The sequence below is a fragment of the Pelecanus crispus genome, chromosome 4 (assembly GCF_030463565.1).
Source record: "Pelecanus crispus isolate bPelCri1 chromosome 4, bPelCri1.pri, whole genome shotgun sequence".
Classification (NCBI taxonomy): Eukaryota; Metazoa; Chordata; class Aves; order Pelecaniformes; family Pelecanidae; genus Pelecanus; species Pelecanus crispus.
Genome location: NC_134646.1, coordinates 87,753,444 through 87,779,989, shown reverse-complemented (window position 1 = coordinate 87,779,989; position 26,546 = coordinate 87,753,444). Strand labels below are relative to the sequence as shown.

At 49.9% G+C, this 26,546-nt stretch overlaps 2 protein-coding genes across 2 annotated transcripts in view; one reads left to right on the top strand and one right to left on the bottom strand.

Moving 5' to 3' along the window:
* Positions 1–14,248, top strand: part of M1AP (meiosis 1 associated protein) — a 29,429-nt gene extending 15,181 nt beyond the window's left edge. The window contains exons 4-9 of the mRNA XM_075709657.1: positions 8,850–9,023; positions 10,521–10,671; positions 11,862–12,003; positions 12,572–12,778; positions 13,656–13,811; positions 14,108–14,248. Of these exons, the coding sequence (XP_075565772.1) occupies positions 8,850–9,023; positions 10,521–10,671; positions 11,862–12,003; positions 12,572–12,778; positions 13,656–13,811; positions 14,108–14,248 (971 nt within the window). The remainder of the gene's footprint in view (positions 1–8,849; positions 9,024–10,520; positions 10,672–11,861; positions 12,004–12,571; positions 12,779–13,655; positions 13,812–14,107) is intronic.
* A 5,466-nt stretch (positions 14,249–19,714) lies between these two features.
* DOK1 (docking protein 1) lies at positions 19,715–26,546 on the bottom strand. Its single transcript, XM_075709653.1, has 5 exons — positions 26,484–26,546; positions 25,665–25,961; positions 22,722–22,824; positions 22,394–22,566; positions 19,715–20,827 (listed from the first exon to the last, which is right to left on the bottom strand). Exons 1-5 carry the CDS (start codon positions 26,544–26,546, stop codon positions 19,715–19,717), a joined length of 1,749 nt encoding a protein of 582 aa, XP_075565768.1.

Here is a 26,546-nt window from a genome sequence, read left to right as displayed (position 1 = left end):
AAGAACTCCTCCCTTAATCTGACAGTTTTCAGCACTGAGAATTTAAGCTATAGTAATGAGAAATTCAGAAACAGAAATTCCTCTTAGCTCCTGTTTTGAGCCTTTTTGTTTCAGAGCAAAAGGTGCTGAGCAGACTCTGAATAAACCAGCCGGATGGTGATCAAAAGTCCAATACCACAGTGGTTTAGTGGTAGAAGCCTGTACATTGCAATGCTGCTATAACTGCAACTTTCATTTCTGTATTTCGTTTTACCCAGCTTTCAAATCTGCTCAGTTATTTCAGCTCTTTCTCGAGGCTGATAAAATGGCTGCTAAATAGGAGGCGTTTACGCTGGTTTTCCCCCATCTGCAGCACAGCATTGACTAGGTGCATCTTGCTACAGACAATGACTACTCTCCTTGCTGCCTCTGCATCCCACTAATGTGGTGGCAGACCAAATCAAACATCAAGCACTTAGAGGTATATCAACCCTCCTACTACCCGTTAAAAGCTTCCTGCCCTGAAGGGGCAGTCTCCCTCAAGGAGACATAGCTGGTTATTCTGGACTCTGCCTGTTTGAAAACAGGCCTCAGGGAGAGCGCTCGTCTCTGCAGGTAAAACTGCTTGGCCAGAGAAAGGGAGCACCTTCTCTTTCTGGCCAGCACTGTTACCGCTAACACTGGGAACAGTGAGTCCTAAGGAAGAGGGTCAAGGTTCTGTCACTCTGACATGACTTTCAAATTAATTTAATATGCCAAAACTGTGAGTTACAAAATTGTGTAAGGAACTGTTGCCTACAGCTCCAAGGCTGAGGTATTCTTCAAAAGCACCAATCTTGTCCATACGGAAAGAGGGCATTATTTTGGGTGGCTGCAAATGCTGGCTTCTCAAGTGAGGAGGATTATTGTCAGGACTTTGCATCAAGCTGGTGCTGCACAGAACCCTGCGGGGAAGCCTTGGAAAACTAGACACCACAGAACAGGAGATTCTGCGTGCCTCTCGGTCACAAGACTGCTTTACAGCCTCCAAACCCCCACCATATTGTTTTTAAAAGTGAAGTTTTGTAGCCCTTTCGCCCAGTAAATGGAATGAAAACATAAATGGGTTCACAAAGGCCATTGACATTTCAGATGATGAAATTCTAATTTTCTGAGTCTTCTGCTTATGAGAAGACTCAGATGATGTATTTGCTCTCTAAGAGGAGCACCAGGGAATGGATAGTCCAAATATTTTGAAAGAGGAGCCCAACTGATTTATGAAGAGGATTTTTTTACCTGTTGGAGCTCCTTTCCTCTGTTTTGGGAAAAAAAATTAATTGTATTAGAAAAAATTACAGTAAAGATCATTAAAGTTGCAAGATCTAGCATGCAGGAAGTGCAAGAATTAGTGCTGTGTTCAACTGCAGCCCATCCCCCACTACAAAATCAACATTGTGATACAGCGCTTAATTATAAAGTTCATCCTGTTGTCCCAAATAGGGCTTGTTTACCTGGTGTGCAATAAGCCAATCTGCACACACTAAGACAAGATTCTGTTTTGTTCTCAAAGTTGCGCAAGTTTGGGTGCTAGGTGGCAATTCCACAAAGCTAGCGCACCGAATCGTCAAGTGGGCCTTTATTTATGCACATTCATTACCATATTTAATTCCCTAATACATATGCAGTGCTATGATTGGTTAAAACTTTTTCGCCTGCTATTTAAATTAATGAGCATGCTCAGCTGTCCTTCAGTTTGAGTCTGGGGTGTAATTGTGGTCGGGGGCTCATGAGTCGGTGGTCGTGATCCCCCCCACCAGAATTGCCTTTCCCCTAATTTCCTTCTTGGCAGATCTTAAGTAACTTCTCACGGTTTACTGATCAAGTCAGTAATACATCACCTAGACTTCTGCTCCCGGACAATCTGTCAACTTAACAAAACCATATTGCATGATTTAGTTAGGGTCACCTTAGACCTCTGCTCTCAGACAATCTGTTAACTAAGCATAGTTAGGGTAGGGCTTTACAATGGACATCTACAGCAGCATCAATTTTGGACAACAGTCCAACTGTGGATATTTCTTCCATTAGTTTGTTTAGTGGCTGTTTGAACCTACTTACATTTTTAATATTCAAAGCATTGCTGTGACATTGCATCCTGCATTTATATTTGTAGCACATGGAAAAATCATCTCTTTTTAAATCCTCTTCCTGAGAAATTAATTTTGTGCCCTCTCCATCTCAGTTTATTGGAAGCAAATTACAGTTTCCAATTTATTTTTTCTGTAATTGTTTTATATAGCTCTATCACAGAGCTCAGAGATCTTAAAATGTTGCGAATCTGATTAGCCTGAAAAAATTTAACCTATTTGTAATGGCTTTAGTAAATTGCTCTCAAAATCTCTTCTGACCTGCTCTAAGGCTTTAATGTTAGATTGCTAGAGTTTAAGCTCTTTTCTTGGTTGTCCCTATTGTCCTCTTTTTGAGGTCTTAACAGTTAATGGCCTCCATGTGTACCAGTGAGAGTGGAAATATTTTCTGACTGGGATTCATGAAAAGTCTTTGTACTATTGTAGGCTTCTGCCTCTTTCTGCTGTTCCAGCTGCTGGACCTCATGTCTGCTTTGTAAGGATCAGTTAGCTGTGTCCTGCTAGCCAAACTTCCTCAAAGTTCTTTCATCTCACTGTCCCAAATTTTCAAAAGGTATGGTTTAAATCTGATCCCCAAATCAGGAAGCTCTCCTGTCCAATGCACCTTTTGACCAGGCCACACATTCATTTTTTTTATCCAGCCCTTCTGGGTATTACTTTCAAAGCAGCCTTCCTGTCAGGCAGGACGGTTGGTAGGAGGCAGCTGTTACTGGCATTTCTCCCCTTTCTCCTGTATGGATGTTTCTTGGGTATGAAGGGTCTGAGTGCCTCCGTATCTGACTTCTGACATTCACTGCAGTAATCCTTGCGTGTTCTTCCCTAAGCCCAACATTCTGCTTCTCCAGAACCTTCTGTTAAAACATACTTAAGATCAAGGTTTTGTCTCTCTCCTGACTTAATATCCAGTGACTCCTGATTTCAAGGGGAACAGGAACATATTGTTTTCCTAGCTTCACCTGTCTTCCGTAAATATATCCACCATCTGTAATGACCGACCTGGACCTTGGTAGAATAGACCAGAATGGTCTGTTTGGTGTTTCACCTTTCTTTCCCAGTTAACTTGGATGCATTAATCTTTTATTTTTAACAGACTGCATGTCATATTTCCTCTGGGAGATAACTCTTTTGGCCACTACACAACTGGAGTAAAGGATTTTTTTGTTTTGTCTTTTAAATACTGACAGACTTCAAGAATACAACCTAATTTTGTTCCGTTCGTAACACAGGGCTACGGTTTTATTAGATTTCTGAATCAAGCCCACAGTTTTTAGAGACTCAAGAATCTTTAGAAAGACATCTAGTTTTAAGGTAAAGAAATAAGACAGAGAAAAGTTATAGACCAGCAACAGCCACCCATTAGCACGAATGCCAAGTTTGGAAGCAATAGAAATGTGGACTGATTCGAACAATGAAGAGCTGTAGCTCTTGGTTACTACTAGATTTTTTTTTTTTTCACCCAAGGACCCAAGTTTTGTTACTGGCAGACTCCCTCAAGGGAAGTAACAGCTAAGTACTCAGGCATAACATTAGTGCAGTCAGGCAGTTCTTTTGCATGCAACAGTAGTGCTGAGTTTTATTCTCTCCAAACCTCAAAAACAAGCCAATAATTTCTTTCCCTACGTGTGGTTACACAATTTAAGGTGCTACGAAAGTGAAATTTTAAGTACAGTTTGCAAAAATGTTTACAATATGTGTTAGGTAGTGGTGAACATTGTATGTGCATTTAAATCAAACTGTATTAATTTAGTGACCTTAAAAATGCCACAGACTAAATATATTAGGATAAGGTGGAAAAAAAGAATAAACTTACTGGAAATCCTGTGCAGGGTGTGGGATTTCCAAGAATGGCTGATGCTGAAACATGGAGTGATTGGGTAAGAAACAAAGCTTTGCCTTTATTACGTTTTAATAGCACAGCATACTTCTCTTAAATGACATTTTGAAAAGATCACAAAAACTGCCTTTCAAAATGGAAGTAGTATCATAACAGCTTACTACCTGAACTGAAAACATTTACCAGACGATCTGCTTCACTGAAGAAACTTGCAACAGCTAACAAAATTGTTCCAGCAAATATAGCAAGAGATGTTATGTTGCTTGACAACTACTATCATGGTGTGATAAGGAAAAACAATCCCATGCTCTCTGATGCTTGTAACACAGTTGTTGTTTTAAGACTTTGATAACAAAACTGAGATTATTGGACATATAGACCTATATATAAAAGCCATACCACAGGAAAACTGTTAAATTAAGAATTAAGGAGCTGGGAACTAGGTTTCTAAATCATGTTTATGTTTAGATCTTCTGTGATCTTTTATGTTTAGAAGATCACTGGAATAAATGCAAGTTTGATTTTTTTTTTTAATTTTTAGATAAAAGGACGTTTGGAAACTGCGAGACTCGGTTAACAATTATGACTTGGTATTCAGGGCATACTGGAATGAAACAAGTTGCCAAAATTTCCAGGAACAACCGAAATTGTAATTTCTTGTACTGTATAAGCCATTGTTATTGAAAGAAATAGTCCTAAATCCCTCCCCTCCATTCCATTCCTCCATCAAAAATGTTCGATATCAGGAAACTGGTCTGGGCTCACACCACCCTGGGAAAATAAAAAGTGAGCCTGTTTTCATTTAACTTGCAAATCTGTGCTATGAGGTCTATTGTCTCTTTTCATCTTTAAAGAAATCCTGTAGATCTGCAGGCCGTTTATGTGAGTAACAAACCTATACTGAGATACAGCTATTGGAATGAAATACTTAGCTTTTCTCCCTCCTCCTACCCCAACACTCTAAGGAATTTTGGAAGTGCAATTTAAAGACATAAGACAAATACTAGTTAATGAACATGAGGAAAAAAACAGGGTTTGGGACACATTTGAGCAGTTGTTCCCTGTCTCTGTGAAGCAGTCATCTTTGGCAAATACCAGATACACAGAAACAGCCTTGTTAAACTGGGCTTGTTAAGTATCTGGTCAAGGCTGGAAGTTTCCATTTATGCAAGAAAAAAATACCTGTAGTGTTGAATATGCTGCTGAGTATCTCATTCAAGACAGACACTTGCACTGGGGAGGCACAGACAACAAGCTGGAGGTTTAGCCATTGAGAGGTAGCAGCTGTGACACTTGGCTCAGGCTTTCAGTGAGATGTCACTTGATTACCTTGCCAGATAAAATGGACTTGTAGTCCATGATTTCAAGACACTCTTATGGACAATTCAGTGAGAAGTTTGCATTTTCTTCTTAGACTCTGATGGAGTATATGGTGTTACCCTGCGTCCTTCTTTTGGATCTTCTGTTGGACTGTAAGACCTTCAAGGCTCAGATCATCTCATTGCCTTGCTTATACTGCAGCTACTGCTGTGAGATCCTAATCCACTGCAAGGGGTCCCACTGGACCACTGATGAATGTTATCTGTGTTATTTTACTGTAACATAGTACTAGACGACAAATCGCTTCTTCCAAAGCCAAGAAGATGTGGAGATGCAAAATCTGCATCCTGAGAAAGCACCTGGTTTTTCAGCTCACCCAGAAAATTTCCTCTCTCGTTTACCGGGGCAGGGGGGGGGCGGGGGGTTGTGGGAAGCAACATACAGTACAATTTCCTATGGTAGTGAAAGAATGAAGGTAGGATCAGGATATCCCCTCTCGTAGGCTCATGTCCAGGTTAATGCAGCTAGAAAAGACTCCCATATTTTGAAGCCCCACAATTGGCAAGTCACAGAATAGCTTTGAACGTGCTAAGGACAGCCTGTCATGGATGAAAAATGCTTGCTGTTTTCTTCACAAAAGCAACCTCCTTGGGAGAGCGCATTTCTAGACAAAGACAGACGGTGACGAGCAACAAAGATTGCGTTTTCAAAACTGCAAAGCAGCTCCTCTGTGGGACAGAGACTAAATCTTCCGTGTTTCTTTAATGATAAAACATTAGGGCTTGCCAGACTGCAGACTGGAGCAGAGATCGTGGTATAATATAAATCCCATAAAGAGAGCAATGCATACAGCATCTGTGGTGGGAATAGTGTGTGCGAGTAATTGAAAGGATGCAGTGGACTGGTCTCTAATTGATAACATGAGAATTATTATTATCTCTTTCTTGCCCCTCCCCATTACAAACACTTAAAGCATCTGAGCATTGCTAAAACATTTGCTAATGAAGGTTAGTATTTTTATGTGACATAGATACTGGCCCTATTTATTTCTGTTTTGGGAAAACAAAAAACAAGCACTGAAGATAAAACACTAATACATTTTTAATGAACTTAATCCATCTTCTGCAAGGCCCAGGGAACCTTTTTCTATATCATTCTGCAGATTACTGACCAATAAATGGCTCTGCATATCTGCTCTCCAGGAATTTCAAGACCCATCACACAGTAGATGTCGGCATCGCAACCTGTTCTAAGAATGGGCAGCAATGAATGCAGTGAATTTCTTTTTACAGTTGCCGTGTATTGTGCCAACTTAAGATATGTAAGTGGCTACATATCTATTACAGAAGAAAAACCAAAAAAATAGGAAAATAATTACCGAGGAAAGGATTTACCAGCCCCAAAACAGTCTCTCAAAACAGAGTTAATTCCCCTTGTCGCCTGTGCATACACTATTTGTCAAAGTAAATTACATGCATTTGCTGGTGCTTTGTCTTCTGAACTGTTAATGCCATCTTCAGTGCATATCCCAGAGAGACGGTCTCAAACAAGTAGGGAGTGCATCACAGCTGAAACACAACCAGCATGCTCTCCAGGTCCATTAGTGCATTCTGGAGGGAAATGAGAGCAAGGCTCACAGCATCAGGGCAAGTGACTGACAGTGGTAATAGCTCTGCTCATGAAGAGCAGTCTCCAGAGAGAAGCAGGACATTCCCTTCCACCAGAGTCTCCTCCAGCATTGCTCCATGGGGGAGAAACTCATACTCCCATAAGCATCAAAGAAGACTGGGGTAAGGCATGGTAGCAGTCTTAAGATACATTTTTAAAAGCTGCTACAAGACTAAGGGAATAATCACTTTACTATACACATTTGGGAAGAACTAAAGAAAAAAAAAAAAAGGAATGAAATGTCCTTGTAGCCAAGGAGAGTCAGACCAGACATTAAGAAGGAAAAGCTTTCAGTAGCAAGGACAGTGTGAAGGACCTCCCGTTGTAAGTAGGAGCTGATTCTTCTTTGCTGCAGAGGCACAACCTACATGATCTCAATGCCTTCCTCAAGGCTGGAAGGTGGAGACAATTAGAAAGTATGTCCTGCTGTGATGGCCATACTACAAAAAGTGTGTTTGCAAGCTGCAGACCATTTGAAGAATTACAGTCATTATATTAGTCCTAGATTATCTGCCATGTAGAGGGAGATTAATGAATTTCTGTCTTTTTTTTTTTTCTTTTTTAAATGTAGGACCAGATGCATAGTGTCATTTTTGTAAACTATAAATACTAATGCATAAAGCAAAGATTTCTCATTGCAGATGTAGCACTGTATTTTAGTCTCCAGATGGCCTGGTAAACACATTGGGGAACAAAGGCTATTTCTGCTATGTATTCATCTTCTCAGAATACCTGTTTCACATCCCAGCTGTATGATGACCCTATTAATGCTACCAGGCTGTCTGTTTCTTCTGTGTTTACAAATGGGTGTATTACATGTCTTACGCATTTTGCAAATTCTTCAAATTCTTTTTTTCCCCCACTTTTACCTATTTTTTTTTTAATTTATTTGGTCTGCTAGGCTTTATGCTAGCTTCTCATTTGGAGATGCACCTTTGAGTTATTAGGGGGGGGGAGGGGGCTTGGGTTTAGCTTTTTTTTTGCAAGGGTTTAATCTTTTTTATGACCTCCCTAACTCTGCTGTCCAGCCTGCATTTCTCCATTCCTAAACGTTGTTGCTAGATTGTATACATTTGCACTGCACCTCCAACATGGTAGCTCAAATACTTGCTATGTCCTTGCAAATGTTTTACTTTCCCCTTTTAATTTCTTTTTAACAAGTCTCTAAATTTTATGCATTTCACTTGTTTGAAATGAAATGTAACAGTGGTGGATAGTTTTGACTGTTGTTGTATCTGCAAGGATGTTCTACTATGGGATTGCTGTGTTGCCACACAGCACATCAACAATAACTTGTTGAAACATGTCCTGTGTGTTGGCCAGGTCCAGGTCAAGTTTTGCTTCTGTTCTTCTCAGGTCTGTGACTAGCTGCTCCTTTAAACACACACTGAGGATGTTTAGCAGTTTAGTCATGGGGCTATATTGCAAAGTAACATTCATCTTCTGTGTGAGGAGTAGTACTTTTCCATCGTGACTATGAAATGCCTCATTAGTAAAGCATTTCAGTCTTGCAGTCTCTCTGATTTCTCATAGCATCATGTATCTATTGTCCCTTGCTTAGGGAAAAGGAGGAAATGGTTTAAAATTGTGAGAAGAGTCTGTGAGGTCAGTGCTAAGATGACCACAGCAGAGAATGGTTTGCATCAGTCACAACTAGTCCTCTGAAGATAGTAGTAGTGGTCCACCCACCCCTTTGATGAGAAGGGTGTTGCTGTGGCCTGTGGAGCAGCTCAGCTTCTAGCAATGTCCTTTTAAGAGGGCTGGCATCATAGTGCTGTGCTGTGATTTGTATGGTAACGGCTTCTGAAGCACTTCTTATGTGAAAGCACTCGAGGGGCTAAGGAGTTATAGCATAGTGGAAAATGCAAAAGAATGTTCTATGACTGAAAATGTTTGTGCTTTTCCACCTTTTTTTCCTGCAGACATTGCAATTCTGGGAATGGACATTGATGTGCAAACTGTAGAGGACAATGTCATCAGCTTGGAGATGCTGTTTAAAGCATGGCTACATGACTATTGCACAGAGAGTGAACACCTCCATCTCCTCCTTCCATCAGGAGGCTTCAGCCATGCCACTGCACCCAAGACCACCCTAAGTATGTCAGGGCACTCCTATATCCCACAGCCTTAACGATTACCCACGCCTATCCTATCGGCATGTTCCCTCACATTTAGAGACCCAAGTAAGGTCTCTGGGTGACTTTGAAAGCTGTCTGGAATTTCTGTTGTCTCAGGCTGAGAGGGGCCATTTGCTCAGAATATTTCTAGATTGCTGCCATGTCCTGTGGCTGCTGATGCTATAATTAATCTCTATTGTGCACCAAAAATGTGCCTTGAAGAGTATGTGAATTTATATCCACTTGGTCAAGGTAAAAGGTGCCTTACATACTGAGAGCCAAGGACCTTCTGGCTCAGTTGTATAGTGCTAAAAATTGTGTCCCTTGTGTTTGATACTAAAAGTCTGTGCCAGAGCTGCACTTAAATAAAGGCTGCCTTACAGAGGGACTTGGCTTGTATTTATATCTATTGATTTAGCACTAAAAGAGCTAAGGTTCTAGCTGGAGCTGCCAACAGGTCCCATAATGCATGGGAAAATCTATAAGGAATATGTAATTCTTTTTCCTTTACTAGTCTAAGTCCAAATCCCTAATCCTCAGTCCCTAAGTGGGTGAGCACTGAAAACACCAAAAGCTACAGCAGACATAGGTGTTTCCTGTAAGTCGTTGTTAACTGTATTGTCACCATTGCACTGCCATGGGAATCTGCACATGCAGTTCCGGCAATCCCCTTTCCATGCCTGTCCAATATGGTACTATATACCACTCCAGTATGGCACTCACATGCAGTTTCCCATTGCCATCACAGCAGAAGCACACTTGTTTTCTTCTGGTGATCCATGGCCAGTTCCAGACTGGAAGCAAAGCTCATAGAGAGTTGCTGGTGCCTTTCGCAGATATGCTCCACAGCAAGCAGATCAGAAATCCTGGTGTGACTTTTTATTTATGTAGTAGCTACCATAACAGCCTCCAGACCAGCACAGCCAATTATGAAATTTTGTTAAAGGTGGATTTTCCTTCTTCATAGCATTGAATTTCATACTTGATGCAGTGTCTTATTATACTAGCAAGACAAACCAAGTTACACTGCAGTCAGGATTTTCACCTTCCCACACTCAAGAAAGCTGTAGAAGGCCAGAGAAATTGTATGCAGCTATATATCATATTATACCAGAGTTAGTGTCATCAGTGTGTTGGGTTTCTCCACAAACACAGATAGAAAAGCTGGCAGAAAATGTGTGGCATCGGGAAACAAGCTTCTGCTCCCTCTCCAGCTGGCCACTTATCACCAAAACTGGAACTTGCCTGCCCAGTTACCAACCAATCATTGTTTCATTAACATGCCAACCATGTGATATTTCCCCTTGTGTGTAAAATGGGGATAGACTGTTGCCTTGTGTCACAGGCTTTAGTGTTGTTCTTCCCTTAATAGTTGCTGTTGCTAGAAAACATTAACTTAGTGTTTGTAAGGGCTTTGAGCATGTCATGTGCTAAATATTGCCATTTCCATAGTCTAAACCAATCTCCTTCTCCTAGTGTGCCTGAAGTGCGATTTGCAGGAGAGATTGCTTGACCCAGCTCTACTTTCTGGGACAGCTGATGGCACGGTGAGAGCAGCAGATTTGAATTCTCCCTGCCAGATGGCAGCCTGGCCAGCTACAGTGCTGTATAAACTCCGGGTTGTAAAGTAAGTGTTGTTACATGCTTTGCGCTTGGTAACTGGAAGGCTGGTGTAATAACAGCCTTCACTCTTTCTGTGCAATTTCAACTAGGACCTAGTAACATCACCATAAAGTGCTGGGGGACTCAAAGTGCTAGTGAGCAAAATTGTGATGTAGGATACCCTCAACCCTTGTAACTCTTAGTGTTATGGAACACCATATCCCACACATGCAGACAGGAGCGCAGAGTCAAAAATGGTGTTACCATGACACTAGCACTTTATGAGTGTAACACCATAGATGTTATTCATGCAACAGTTTTTTCCCTCCAGTGTGATGTTCTGTAGATTGCAGTCATTGCTCCGTATATAATTATGCTGTTGTCTCACTACCTAATGAGGCCACAGCAATTAATTGGATGTCAGAGCCTGAGCTAACTGGTTGACTAGTAGTAAAAAAAGCAAGCAAAGCCTCATAGTGCTGTGTGACTTCATATAAGAATTTATTTGCTTTCCCGTCAGCAGTCTATGGCTGGTAAGCACAGAGCATAACAAGAGTAGTGATGCTCTCTAGTGTCTTTTCTGAGGTTTATTTATAGGAAAAATTTTGTGTCATTTCTGAACTATACAGTTGTTCTTAAAGTGATTCTCATCCTGTCAGTAGCTGAAGAGCACTCAGTAATTGTGCATAAATGGCCCACAGCCAAAGCACTGAAGCTACTTAATAAAGTCCTGTCATGAAGCAGAAGTGTGCTATGGACAGGCAAGGTCAAGCACTGTAATATCTGTAGTGGTGTTTGTGGTGGGATGCTGGGTCTGTGCAGTAGAGCACATGTCAGTTTAAGTGAAGGCTCGCCATGATCCAGTAAAAATCACTTAGGAAGAGATGTAATTGCCTGGATGAGTTATTGCCCAAGAGGCCAGATTAACAATGTTTTGTATACAAAGTGCATGAAGACTGGATCTGCTTCTTGGCATGCTCTTGTCAGCGCAGATACAAGGGAATCTGGAAATCAGCAAGAAAGCCTCTTTCCACTGCAGTTGGACTTTTCTGCAAGGTTTCATAGCGACAGGCCACAGCAATACAGACATTAAGTGCTCGTAGCAGTATTGCAGCTGATACTGCCATAGCCACTTGAGCTAGTCATCTCCTGGTAGAGTCTTCTTGCTAGTTTCATGTTGGCCGTGCTTCACTAACATGAGCTGTATATTCACAGGGCTCTGAAGTCTGAAGGGGTCTGTGAGTCTGTACTGTATGGCCTACCCTTCATCATCAAGCCCACAAGCTGCTGGCAGCTGGACTGGGATGAACTGGAGATAAACCAGCAGAGCTTCCATGCTCTATGTCATAGTCTTCTGGTGAGTGTGTGAAAATTGCAGTCTCACGGGAAGGGATTGCCATAGAAAGGAATAGTTAGTGCACATCTAGTAAGATCTGTCCAGCTTGCACCAGAAAACATGTTTCAAAAGCCGTAGCTTCATCTTATGGGCCAGAATTGGGCTTGTAAATCCTTCCAGCCAATGCATCCACTGGAAAGATGCGACAGCATGTCAAACATTAGAGAAGACTCTCTAGCCTATCAGAAATCCAGTGTTTGGAGGTATGAAGTGCAAAAGTGAGGGTTGGAGTTAGACGTGCGTCTTTAACTATGAAAATAATTAACCAAGACTTGGGATGTGGAGGACTTTCCATTACTGACAAGTCATAAAGCAAAATTGGATGTTTTTCTTAAGAATTGTCTTGCATTCAATTAAAAAAAAAAACAAAACAAACATCATGCTATCCTCAACCATAGTGCAGAATAGTGTTCTTATTCTGATGTATATGAATGTCTCTGCTCCTGAACCCAGCAGCCCCTACAGTGAAAGTGCTGAAGGAAGTGGCTATTGCCCATTGTTCACATTGTTTTTGGCTTTTGCCATCTAGAAAAGGAATTGGATGCTTTTGGCCAAATGTGAGCCACAGAACACTAGTCCAAACTGGAATATCGTGGTGCATTCCTACTACATCATTGTCCCTTCCAACTCCGCCACTCTACTTGTCAAAGCAGTCGCCATCAGAGAGCTCTTGTTGCCGTCAACCTTCCCAGCCCTCCTTACTGAACATCCTGAGAGAGTGCATGGCCCTATAGAGGTAAGTCATTGACAGCTCTGCACAAATATCTGTGGAAAGGATCCCAGTTGTACAAGCGGGGATCAGAGTAATGATCAGCCTTTATGCACAGGACATGCAGCTGCTGCTGAAGATGTATCTATCTCCCTCATTGCTGGGGAACATGGATCTCCTCAGGCTGCAGAGAGAGGTGCTTTAGGCATACAACAAATCAATACATAAAGTGCCTCTGTTTCTTCCAATAGGTTCAGGCTTCAGCATTTCCTATTGTGCATCCATATGTTTTTCTCCTGAGTTGTCTGCCTCTGCTTCAGGTGATGCCAGGAAGGGCAGAGCCCTCACTATAGTCTTAGCAGATGAGTAGAGGAGGAAACAGCTGTGAAAATGTCTAGTGACAGCTAGAATATAATGGAGCACTCCAAAACTTCTTCCCAGCAGCCAATGCATCCTACAGCTTTCTTCACAGACAGCAAATGCCTGTCCTTTGAGTAACATTGCATATCTTTTAGGGGGAAAGGGAAGAGGTCTTATGAAGCAGAGAGTTGAGGGTGACGGTGCCCAGAAAGGGTGCTCCAGCTTGTTGGCTGATTCTGGGCATGGGGGAGGATAGGACTGTATCCTGCAAGGGGATGCTTAAACCCATTAAAACTTGGTTGCAGATGCCTCTTGTTCTATACACAGCTAAGAGTGGTCCTTGTGGGTAGTAGCACAGCCAAAGATCCCTTCTCCCATCGCTGCAGGGTGGCATGGAGCATCTGTAACACTCATCCCTGCAAAAAAAAAAAGCCCTCGACACTAAAAACACCACCACCACCAAAAAAAACCCCAAGCAAACCCCACACCCAGTCTCTACCTGTCACTTCTCATAGCCACTAGGTTCTTTGTTCTGTCTGAGCAGAGTGCCCTGAACAGCTTGGAAGTGGAAGTTGCTTATAACCCCTTGCACCTAAAAAGCAACCTCTACAAATACCTGAAGAGTATGTTGTACAAACCTCTGCACAGACAGCAGGCCCAGCCCAGGGACCAGCGACCAGAGCGGCATCAACCCAAGCAGGTATGTCTCTTGCCTTTGACTGGCCTAGATAGTCTCTGTTCTGCCCTTCTGGTCTCCTTCCTGCAGAAGGGCTGAGGGCAGCTCCCTAACACCCTAGCAGTACAGGGAAGGCAGCATATGGCAGGGGCAACATTCACGTGCAGCTGGCAGAGCAGAGGGATGGGCTTAGCATAAACTTGTGCAATTGAGAGGGATGCTGAACAGCTGACACATGCAGACACATAGGACAGCGCGCTGTTGGACAAGCCAGCACCTCCTTCCACAAGGTGCATTCGTATTTTGTCCCTGTATTGCAGCAGCAGAGCAGAGCCAAAGCCACGGTGGCACCCCTTCTGATGGCTCCTTCTCCTGTCCAAGTGTTCAGACCAGCAGCGGTGAGGAGAGATTCCTGTGAGCGCTCCCTGCTTCCCAAAGAGTATGATGAGTTCCTGCAGTGAACCCCAGGGCACTGCTTGAGCCTGCTCACGTGCAGTCATGGCTTGGCTTCTTGCTCAGCTGCCAAGCCTTACGCACTGGGCCGGAAGTGTTCAGGCAAGACGCTGAGCTTGCCCTCGGTCAGACAGGCACTTCCCATTGTTTGTTCCTCCTTGTTGTTTTATGGTTTTGTTAGTCACCAAGTCAGTCTGCAGGAAGCCTGCTACTCTGGGGCCCTCTGTCCAGAGATTCAGCTATGCCCCCCCCCAACACCCCATATTTCCCATTCTTGTCAGCACACATCACCAGCATGCCTCAAATTTTGGTTTCTGAGACTAGGTTAGTACAGACCACAAACCACAGATTGCTGTAAGCAGGTGCAGGAAAGCTGCAAGCAGGGCGGTGAGGAAGTCAGATAGATAAAGGAGACAGTAACATAAAGCTGTCCTCATCCTGCAGGAGCAGGTTCAGCAGGGTGTTTGAATAGGCATAAACCAGGGGTTTTGAATTTAATCTTAAAGCCCAGGATGCTACCCTCCTGAGAACAGCACTACCCATGATGATGCTGATTTACTTGTTTCCATAATTGGTCTCACTGTCCAACTCCCCAGCTCATGAAGGGGTTTGTAGCAAGTGCCAAGCCAGCTGTAATGCTCCAGCTGGCTCCCACACAGTGACAGCTCACCGCAGCTGGACCTGCAGCACGGCACCATTCTCCCAGCCAACTGCTGCTTAGATGCTTTCCTCCTTATGGCCTGTCTGTGCCTATGGGGCTGTTCTGCAAGCCAGCATGGCAGGGTTCAGAAGATGGGGGGAGTTGGCCTGGAGCTTTCCAGAGAGCTTCTGCCCAGTGCTTGCACAGATGCCAGCCTGTTTTTCAGACACAGGACTCTGCAGACATAGGACAGCTGCTCCTGGCAGGGCAGGAGCTGAGGGCAGCTCGACTGAGTCAAGGTGGAGTGGTCTCTCTGGGCTTCCTGGATGCTGAGCACCAGCAGGGGTTTGTGTTCTACTTACTTCATTCTGACAAGCTGTTTCAAAATAAAGTTATCCATTATAATGTTCACTTACTGCCTGTAGTTTATAATCTGTCCTGTACGCAGCAATCCCAGTACTGACCTGTTCATCCTGAGAAACAGCTGCAGGTGACCAAGAGCACAATGCAAACACCATGCACCCAGAGGGACTGCTACAGGAGGGCAGAGCCATCACAGCAATCTCTTTTCCCTGGGATCCCACCTCAGTAACAGGCTGTGCTAGCCACCCAGGGCACAGACCTGCTCTTCCCATGCCCTGGCAGCACCCCATGCCTGGGAGGAGGCTGCATCTCAGGCAGCTGCTTGGGGTAAGATGTCAAGGGTAGATACCTTAAGGACAGGGCGGACACCCCTGCAGGTACAGGGATATGGGTTTGTTAGGGTGTGCAAGCTGGTGCCTAACCCCTGCGTGTCTCTAACAAGCTCACAGTGTGAGGAACTGGGGAAAGAACAGTAGCAAAGGGCAGTAATGCACATACAAATGGCCCAGGCTGGGGCATGCAAACCAGACAATAATATGAAAATGACAAAATCAGCCAGGTGTGTGCAGGGGGGGGCAACGGGCGATTAGCTTGACTGTACTGATGATGCAGGTGGAAATTACTTTGGCGACCATATCATAAATACCAAACTGGGGTACAAAGTCACCAAAACACCTTGCGGATGGGAAGGGGTAAACAAACAAGGGCTTGCGATTTATTGCTGATAGAAGGAAGCTGCTAAAGGGGAAACTTAGAGGGAAAAGGGACTATAAGGGGAAGCAAATCACAAAACTGGGGCTGTCTGGGGGTCCCTGTTGAAAAGCTCTCCTCCTGATCACCACAGTGTGAAGCAGGGCAATAATTGTGCTGTTGCTCTGACCAACTCTTGACAGCCAAAGGGAAATCGGGTGCTTTCCCTCATGCCAGCATGAGAACAGATATCCCAGCAAAACAGCTCTCTCATGCCTGCACCATGCTGGGCCCTAAAGGGGAGGAGGTAGCAGTTATAAAAGGACATATTTTTCAGAATGGGAAACAGAAAAAGGTAGCCCCAAGGGGAAAAGGCTGGTTGAGCTCTGAGCAGCTCCCAAGTCATGTTCCCCCAGTAAAAACTGCCACCTGGCCTACAGAGACCAAGACTTCTGTTTCTGTTGCATCCCAGCTGTGGCTGCTACACCAGTACTCCAACATCTCTCAGCTAATCTGGGGCATGGGGTTTTAGCAGAGAACAGGGGGGCACACAGGCTGTCCTCACATGAAGAAGTCTGATACCCAAAGGATTTCCCATGCACCACCCAATCTGGCCCATAGCACCTGGACTGGGCAGAAGCGAACAAAGCTGCTCATCCACAGGACCATTTCTGTACTGGAAGAAAACAGGCACAGCGAGCAGCCAAGTGTACGCCGTGCATCCCCAAGCACCTCAGCAAAGCCTTGTTCAGGACAGGATGCTATTTTTCAAGTACACAGACCGAATTCAGCCATGGCACAGAATCACTGTGACGTGCCATGGCTGCATTTGAGCTGCACCCAGGTGCTTCACTGGTCAACACATGAAAATTGTAAGGAGACAGTGGAAGCGAAAGGAAAGGGAAAGAAGGAGAGCCACAAAGATGTTCAGGAGCCTGTAGCATGTCCCGTATGAGGACGGGCTGAGAGAGTTGGTGATGATTAGCCTAGGGAAGTGAAGGCTCTGGGGAGACCTTATAGCAGCCTTCCAGTACTTAAAGGGGGCCTACAGAAAAGATGGGGAGGGGCTCTTTATTAGGGAGTGTAGTGATAGGATGAGGGGTAACAGTTTTAAACTGAAAGAGGGTTAATTTAGATTAGATATTAGGAAGAACTTTACCATGAGGGTGGTGAGACACTGGACCAGGTTGCCCAGAGAAGTTGTAGATGCCCCATCTCTGGAAGTGTTCAAGACCAGGTGGGATGAGGCTTTGAGCAACCTGGTCTAGTAGGAGGTGTCCCTGCCCATGGCAGGGGGTTGGAACTAGATGATCTTTAAGGTCCCTTCCAACCCAAACCACTCTACAATTCTATAAAGGCAGACGGAAGAAATCCTCATCTAGGCAGAATCCAGAAAGATCATCTCCTGGTCCTAAAGTCAGAGTTCATTGCAGGCTTTTGCTTTGGCAACAGGAAGGCTGTGACCAGCCAAAGGCTTACTCCGCATTTACCTTATTTCTTATGTTTTCCCAAAACACCTATTACACCCTGAACTGCTGCTGGAAAGGAGATAAGGTGAAGCACAGAGCAGCAGCCTGAGCAAGATGACAGGTCTGGTCCACAACACTGAGCCAGAAAAGAATGGACTGTCTCTCCTGATCAGCAGAGACTAAGAGCCCTCCCCGCTGCACGCACTTCTGTCACGTGGCAGGGTGCATAAATAAAGCAGGCCGCACATAGAAGCGTTCCTCCTGTCTTGCGCACTTACGTCTTAGTCCTGAGTCATTTGTTACGAGAGATGATGTCATTGCTGAAGCAAGAAAAGTAAATATCCTTTCCTGCCGCCCAAGAGGAGTACAGGGTTGTGCAGGGACCACTGCTCTGGTACAGGTGCTGGAGCGTTTTCCTTCCTCACCATCACCCTCTAGTGAAAGCTGGGTCACCCACTTTGCATGTCCACCATGCTCAGCTCCACAGGACGGAGCGGACACAGTGCACTGAGACACAGTGACTGTAGTAATGGAGATGCACAAATACCCATGGCTGTATGGAAGGGAGAGCCCCTGGGAGGCTGCTCTTCGTCGTTTAAGTATTGGAGCCTCACACTGGAGTCACAAGCAAGGATTATGGGCAGGCAGCCCGGGCCCCCTGCTAAGCAATGCCCAGAGCTCTCCTCTGGAGCAGGCAGGCAGAACAACTCTTGGGATGCATACATGGACCTGCCATGGACAGGACACAAGCATGGGACCACCCAGCAGCCAAACATAAGCAGCAGACGTCTGCTGCTCGTGCCTCTTGTCCCAGTCAGGAATCGCCTCAGCCTCCCTCAGATTCCCAAAGCCCTTTAGGCTTTTTCCCTTCTCCTGCAGCAAAACACCAGTGGGGAAGAAGACCCAGCACAGGAGAACCACCACAAACTGGTCCTGCCTACAGCTGTGCTGTATTGTTACAGGACTGAGGCTTCCCCCCCCTGCAACTTGGGCATCAGACAAATAGCAGCCAGAGGTCACCACCTTGTCACCATCTCACCAGTCTGGGGACCTGGACCGGATCCTCCAGACCTCCCCAGCGGTTTGTGGCTCCCTGGGCCTGAGCTGGGGCTGCAGAAGTCATGTTTAGTCCTCTGCACAGGCACATCATAGTGCTGCTTGTCAGCTGGCTGCTTTGCTGTCTACAGACTGGCAAACCTGCCCAAGTTATCAGCAGCCCTTGTCCAGACTCAGGGACAGCCAGTGCCTGGTCTAGCCCCGCACAGAAGGGACATAAAATCTCTCAAAACCATTACCAGCACCAAAAGGACAACCTGTTTTTCCCCTGCATAGGTTTCTGCCCAAGGCTGGCCACACAGCAATCACAGCCAAACCCCTGGCCTCAGACCACACAGCAGGGATCACAGTTTTTGCCATTAAAGTCAATGGGATCCAGACTGGGCCATCCCAGGCCTTTCAAGAGCAGCTGGGACCAGGGGGGAAATCAGCAGAGGGATCAGGCTGAGGAAGGAGAGGTCCTGTGACTAATCAACAGCCACTGAGCTGCAGCAGAGCTGGAGCCTGGCCCTGCCCAGCCTTACGCTTGGAGGCCATCACAACATTTTGTGCCCCAGTCAGCACATAAAGGTATCTGTGAGCCTGACTCTCATATCCCTTAATGCCCTGCATTAGGGCATCCTAGCCACAGCTGAACCTGGCACCCGCTTTTCTTCGCTGTTTCCTCTTAGCTCAGTAGCTCTGGCACAGACACAAACTTCCCACCATGTGAATGCGGCTCAGCCAGGCCACCCTGCTCCGCAGCACTGCGCCAGCATCTCCCCATCTGTACGCCTGACAGCCCAGACATGCCACAAGCAAACGTTTCATTCTGAGACATACAAATTTTTAATATTAAAATAATTTTCTATAAAAATACTTTTGGAGACTCATGGCAAGCAGTCTTCCATGCACCGCAACGGGCATCCCAGCCCTGCGGCCTGGTCAGAGAGGAAGCCGGAGCAGAGCCAGAACAGCAGGCGCAGGGTGACACGGTCAGCTCTCCTGCGGATCAGGAGGTGGCAGTGGAGCCAGCTCCAGAGCTGGAGAAGCACGCTGGCACCTGCACCACCACAGCTCTCTTGCTCTTGCTGTGGAAAGGGCCTCCAGGGAAAGGCAGCCCCTCAGTGCTGGTGAGCAAGAGGGGCTCTGCCTGAGCCAGAACAGTCCCCAGCCCCAAGCCACCCCCAGGACCCATGGAGGACAGCAGCTGGCACTGCTCACGAAGGGGCCTGGGCCCTCCAGTCCCTCCCAGGCAGGTACGGAGCAGCAGCACGCTATATCTCTCCTAAGTCCTCGTAGACAGGAGACAAGCTGCACTCATCCACAGACTGCTCCTTCTTCTGCACGTGCTGGGGCTTCACCACTTGGCTGTACAGCACCTCCACGTTGTTGTTGTTGCTGCTGTTGAGGCTGGGTTTGATGACCACCTTCTCGGGAGCAGCGTTCCCCCGCCGCCTGCCAGCGTCCCCGCTTCTCTCGGCGCCTTTAGGGATAAAGGCTGCCTGGGGCTTGGGGGCAGGCACCGGCTTGGGGCCTTTGGCCTTGGCCTGGAAGGCAGGTACCGAGTAGTCATCAGTGCTAGGGTTGTAGGGATACTCGTAGCCGCCAGTGCCATCGTGGCCCTGGGTGCGCCAGGCCTCGCCTGTGGGCCGCGCTTTGTCGTAGATGCAGGTGGCAGGGGGCAGCGAGCGGGGAGCGCGACCCTCGGGCTCGTCGTAGATGTGCTCCCGCCTCGCAGGCACCATGGGGGCCTGGCCGCGTCCCTCAGCCCGGACCTGCTCGTACATGCCCGAGTACAGCGGTGCTGGCAGCCGGAGCTTTGTCTCCTCCGAGGCACTGCTGGGTGCCTTGGCCCCACTCACAGGCTTGCTGTCTACGGGGTCCAAGTACAGCGGGTCCAGCCAGGGCCGGAGGCCCTTCACCGAGTCCAGGGGCTCCGAGTATACGCTGGATAGGTCCTCAGCCGGCAGCACAGCACGGGGCACCTGCGGCAGAGGGGAGCGCGGGGGTGTGCTCAGGGCCACGGGCTTGGCCTGTGGCACAGGGAGCTCTGGCAGAGTCCGGGTCTTCAGCAGAGACGTGGCGTCTCTCTCCTCTGCCGCTGCACTGGGCCTGGGCACCAGCCCTGCTTTGGGTGCCAGGGTGTCATCCCCCTCCACGGGCAGCTCCAGGTTCAGGGAGTCAGCCAGGGCCTGGCGGATCAGCACCACGCTGGGGCTGTCCGAATCCAGCGAGTCAGAGCTTTCCCGGTTCTCCTCCGCCTGCGCTTTCTGCTCCCGGATAGAGGCTTCCACCAGGCGGAAGATCTCATTGCCCTGCTTGGTCTCAAAGGTGAAGTTCCCCGGGCCAGAGTCGCAGCGCCTGCCAGCTTCGAAAGAGAACATCACCTGCGGGGGAAGCGGAAGGGTCACATCCTGTCCAGCACCTGCCGACCCAGCACATCGTGCAGGCTGTGCTTCCTGTTGAAGGGCGCATGGCTGCGGTGCTGATCCTGCACATCCTGCAAGACAGACTTCACTGAACATCCTGCTCCTTCCGCTCCCCACAGCGAGGGCCACAGCTCAGCGAGCACCGCCCAGGGGCACACTGTGCTCAGCAGCTGCACAGCGCCTGGGCAGGGGGAGGCTGCGCTGCTCAGCAACCCAGAGCAAGCTGTGAAATTGGAGCAGGATGCAGACTTGAGAGGACATCACTGCGAGATGCCCCAGGGCCAGAGCTGCAGGTCCTGCTGGAGACCTGCTGCCTTACCTGAGCGATTCCAGCAGGGTCAACAACTGGCACCAAATAGTCTAGGAAATAACATGCAGTTAGCACTGAGAATGGGGTAGGGTGAGAAGATGAGTGACAGTTCAGCAGGGGAAACTATTATGGGCATCTTGGGTCAGTCAGCATCAGTCAAGCAGAAGGGAAGCGAGCCAGAGGAGAGAGAGATACAAGACGGAAGAACACAGCTTTCCACAGGAGAAAGGCCAGGAGCAGCAGCTTGGCTACCAATAGTAAGCAAAGCATTTGCCTTACCAGCATTACTCTGTTAATGGTATAAAGAGAAGTCTTGCACCAAGGCTGTGTTTCTCAGGCCTGAACACACACTCATGCGCAGGTTCCCACCAGCAGATGCCCACACCCTTCCTGAACCTCAGTCCCTGAATCCAGGTGAGATTTTCTGCCTCACTGGTGCACTCTCACTTGCAGCAACAGTCTCTGGGGTTGCTGCAAAAGCCTCTGGGGCCACACTTCCTTTTGTGAGTCAATGCTGCCAGACACAAGCCCAGCCAACCTATCACTGCTCAGGGACCTGCGGGTGCAGCTGTCTGCTCCTCACACCATGCGGCTCCTCTGTGTGGACCTACACAGGTCAGCCAGGCAAAGAGCAGTATGCCCCGTAAGGCGAAGAAATCTAGAGTAACTGGTCTCTCAAACAGCCCCTCCTGCTCTGGCCACCATCCTTTGGGAGGGATGGACCGAATGCAGGGCAGAGCCAGTACTGCAGAGAGCCAAGGTCCCCAGAGGCTGGGGAGAGCTTGCGCGCAGCATGGAAGGACGTCTGCCCACAGCACGGGCTGGGGGAGCGCTGGGATGGAGAACGGGGGCAAGCCAGCTGCAGGGATGCCCAGCAGAAGGGCCGGCAGGGGCTGCAATGGCCCCAGTGGGAGTGGGGCAAGGACCACACGGAGAGGGGCTCTGCACAGCCATGCCCTCGGTGGGGACAGGTGTCCTGCTAGCCCACGCTCCTGCACGGTGACACAGGCGGGAGCTGAAGACAGACAGGATCACAGATGCCCTGGGGACCCTGCTGTGCTGCCGAGGGCTGTAGCAGTTCTGGCATTTGGCAGAGCCTGCTGCATGACTGCCACAGGCTGGTCGGGCACATCAGCTCCTCACCCTTTGGCAAGGGAAAGCCTGTGGGGGAACAGGCCTCGGCACATGGCACGCAGGGCCCCCACGTCCCCCACCTTGTCCCGGCCGTATCTCCGGAGCAGCCGGTAGGGCCAGACATAGAGGATCTCATTTGTCCGTGGGTCCTTCAGGACGAGGCTGTCACGCTCGGCCTTGAGCACGTAGGTGCCGCGCAGCTCGCATCGCTCCGCGGCCTCAGTCCGTTGCACCGTCACCCAGAAGGCGTTCACTGCAGGGACAGGGATGCTCAGGGGAGGGCAGAGGAAGCCATGTCCCCAGCTCCAGGCGAGGCCTTGCCCTGCCCACCGCAGCCCCAGTCATGGGGCAGCAGCAGGACAGGCCCCGCAGAAGATGGCCCGAAGTCAGGGCAGCGGCAGGTCCCACCTTCGTCTCTCGAGCAGTAGATGGAGTTCACGGCCATCTCCAGGGCCGGCGCCTCCCCGCTGCCACGCCGGGCTGCCACACCAGCATCGCTGGGGCTGTTTCCCTGACAAGGGAGAGCAGATCAGCCCCAGCCCCCTCTTCCCACATCAGCCCTTGGGTCCCCTTGCAGCCACTGCTCCCCCAGCCCCGCAGCCCTCCCTGAGGGGCCTACCCCAGCCCCACACAGCTTGGCCATCCTGCAGCCATACCAAGCCCTTCCCTGCCCAGAGCCAGCGACAGACCCCAGGGCCCTCCACCCCAAGCCAACATGAACATGGATGAACAGGGCCAGGCAGCACAGGAGGGGCTTCTCTGGAGCTCCTGACATGACCCTGGGCCCCAGCTGGGCTATGCATTGGACAAGGTGCAGAAGCAAGCAGTTAATCCCGGCAGCCCTGCCCTCCAGACCCTGCACCCCAGTGCAGCACAAGCCAGCACTGAGACATGGCCTCCTGCAGGGCAGCACCTGGGGGTCCTGTGCGCCAGCTCCACTGCTGCTCATCTGACCGCTATGGCGTGCCCATGCAGGTACCCTGGTGCTAAGACAGAGAACAGCTCTGCTTCCTCACCAATGTGCTCCAGCGCAGGCAACATCAGGGCCCAAAGCATCGCACGGGCCCAGGCACGCTCTCCCAGTAGTATGAGCAAGGGGGGAAGCCGATGAGATGACCCAGTAACGCAAGGGTCTGTGTCCTGCTTTGCCAGGAAGGCGGTACCAGTATCAGTGCACAGCCCACAGAAGGGAAGCAAGCACTTCTATTTTAGCGCATGCAGAACTGAAAGTGCAACGCACACACTCTGTCAGCAACCATGTCCCAGCAGCAGGATCCCCTAAGGGCCTGTGTGGGGGATGCACCCTTGGTGCTACCACCAAATAGCAAAGATCCTCCTTCAGGGAAGCCCCAAGCAAACCAAAAGCTCACAGATGCCCTGCAAGAGCTGCTTCAGCAGACTTTGCACTGTTGCATGAGGGTCTGTATTTGGATGGGAACTGGAAGCTGTTTCTCAGGGTCACGTGGGATGGGGTTGCAGTAGAGTGCACATCTTTGCAAGATGCAAGCCGTCACAGTTTCAGTTTAAAACCCAGCCACATGAGCTTCTTAACAAGAGGCAAGGCCCAAAAAGGGCCATCAGGCCCTCTTGTTTGGCTCCTGAATAGGATGGGGACTGCTAAAACCTAGTGTCCTTAATGCTGACAGCAGCAGCTCCTCCTCAGCTAAAGCACCTAATGCAGCAGGGTTCTAGTCTGGGATCGGGAAGTCAAGGGCCAGGCACTCTGCCAGAGCCCTTTAGGGGTCTGTTTGACTGCACTTTCCCTCATCTTCAAAAGAAGGAGAAATTCTGTTCTGAACTCCAAACGATCTCTGGTCCCAGTTCCCAAGCTACTGGACCCTGCTTACCCTCTGGGCAGCAACAAACAAGATGACACAAAACCATGCTCTCCATGCAGGTGACCAGAAATCACAACTGAGGATCTTCAGCCTTTTGCAGAGGCCGTGTGCAGCTCCTGTGCCTCTGACTCCAGGCCAGGCCTTTCTAGAACACACGCCATCCTTGCAGCCTTTTGCTCACCAGTTCCTAAACTGTCAGCTTGCTTCTGGACCTCAAGCACGCAACTGACAGCCACTGTGTGAAGGAAGGTATGAGCACACCCCTGCTCCATGCAGATATTCCCCTGCCTTACCACTACCCTGCACCACTCCAAAGGCGTGTGCTGTGTCCCTAGCTCAATCCGGCAAGCCATTTCCAGAACAAAGGCTGCAACACTGTTTGCACCAGACAGACATGGGCATGGACATGGAGTAATTTCCAGTACCATGCCAGTGCCTCTTGGCCTGGTCAGCAGGGCACTTGCTGCACGGACACATTTGGCTTGAGAGCAGACTGCAGGGAGACACAAGCAGGGACAAAAAAGGCTTAAGGTAAATCACACTCAGCAAACACCTGAGTCCTTGCAGGAAGATCCTGGGATCACCAGCTGTGCAGCCAGCCATCCTGCAAGGCAGCCCTGCCCAGCACTCAAAGCCTGGAATTGGCTAGAGCACGACCCAGGGCTGTGCAAGCATCTCCTAGGAGGGAGAGCAGAGGACCCATGGGGCAGGGCAGGCGCAGGCTGCTCTCACAGAGCGGTGTGGACGACCATACTTGTAGGACACCTGCTGTCCAAACTGCCTTCACAGGGAGGTGTCACGCCGGCTGACCACCAGCTCCAGGGAAGGCTGCAGAGCTGCTACAGGGGTGCAGGCAGAGGATGGGGGAGCGGAGGGCTGTGCCGCAGGCCCAGCACTGATGGGATGTTCCCAGCAGCGGGCAGGAGAGAGCCCCAAGGCTGGGCAAGGGGGTGCACTGGCCCTGCAGTTGCTGGTGCTGCCGCCCAGGAGCCAGGTGGGTCCTAGAGCCAGGTACTGCAACGCTCTTGGGGCTCCGCTTCTGCCGCTGCTGTGGCAGGAAAGGCGGCAGTGGTTGGGCCAAGAGGAGACGCTCCTCAGCCATCACACGGCCCCTGCCAGGTCTCTGGAGGAGGCAAGCGCAGGCTCCATGCCAGGGGAGAAGAGCCCAACTTGAAATTTGTAGCTGCAACCAAGAATTACTGACAGCATGCCGAGGAGTCCCGTAACCCACCCGGCTACTGGCATGGCGGGAGCTATCAAGAGGGGACCGGAGTCCCAGGGCCAGGCACTTCGACCGCCTGGGACCATTTACGTGTGCCTCAGGGTCTCCCTTCCTGCGTCGCCAGGCCCTGCTGCTGGGTAGGAAGGGGTCGCACCACCACGCCCACCGCACATGCTCTGCCCCCTTGCCCCCCCCAGCCCCATGCACCGGCCCTCCTCCCCAGGGGCAGCCGTGGCCAGGCCCCGGCAAGGTGCCCAGGACGCCCCCCGCTCTGCTCGCCCCGGGGCTCACCGGGAAGGCGATCTCACACAGCTTTGCCACCCACTCCTCACTCTGCTGCTTGTCAGCTGCGAAGAGGTAGCTCCTGTCGCTGGTCTCCAGGCGGAAGACGGCCGTGCCAGCCCGGGGCCCGCTCTCGGCCACGGGGGCCACGCTGGTGCAGTCGGCCAGCCGCACCACCGTCTTGTCCAGCCGCCTGGTGCCCAGCCGTTCGGGCGGCGCCGCCGGCTCCTTGCAGTCGAAGAACTCCAGGCGGGCGACGCCGTGCTGGCTGGCCGGGTAGAGCACGAACCAGCTGCGCTTCCACCTCTGCAAGGCAGCGGGGTCACAGCGGGCCCGGGCGGCCAGCAGCGGCGCGCAGGGAGGCTCCCGGGATGCTCCGCCGGGCGCGGCGGCCGGGCCGGCAGCTCACCGGGGGCGGCCCCGACCGCGCCCGCCGGCACCCCCGCGCCCAGACGGTCCCGCGGGGGCCGAGCCCCGGCGGGGAGGGGCAGGCGCGGGTCCCCTGGGCCGCCGCCGGGCCGGGCCCGGGGCCGACAAAGCCCCGGGGCCGACAAAGCCCCGGCCCCACTTCCCCAATTGGCGGGCGGCGCCCGCGGCCCGGCAGCGCGCCCAGCCGGAGCGGCCGCGGGCAGCGGGGACGGCGGGCCCGGCCCGGGCGGCGGTAGGGGACCGCGCGGCCCCCGAGAAGGAGGAAGCGAGCCCGCCCGGCCCGGCTGGACCTGGACCCCGACCCCGGCCCCACCCGCCGCCCCGGTCCCGGTCACGGTCCCGGTCCCGGTCACGGTCCCGGTCCCGTGCCCGCCCCGCGCGCCGGCGGCGGCCGCCCACCTTGGTGCCGAACTTGTGGCTGTGCTGCACCAGGAGCAGCCCCTCCTTGGCCGGCGGGTCCAT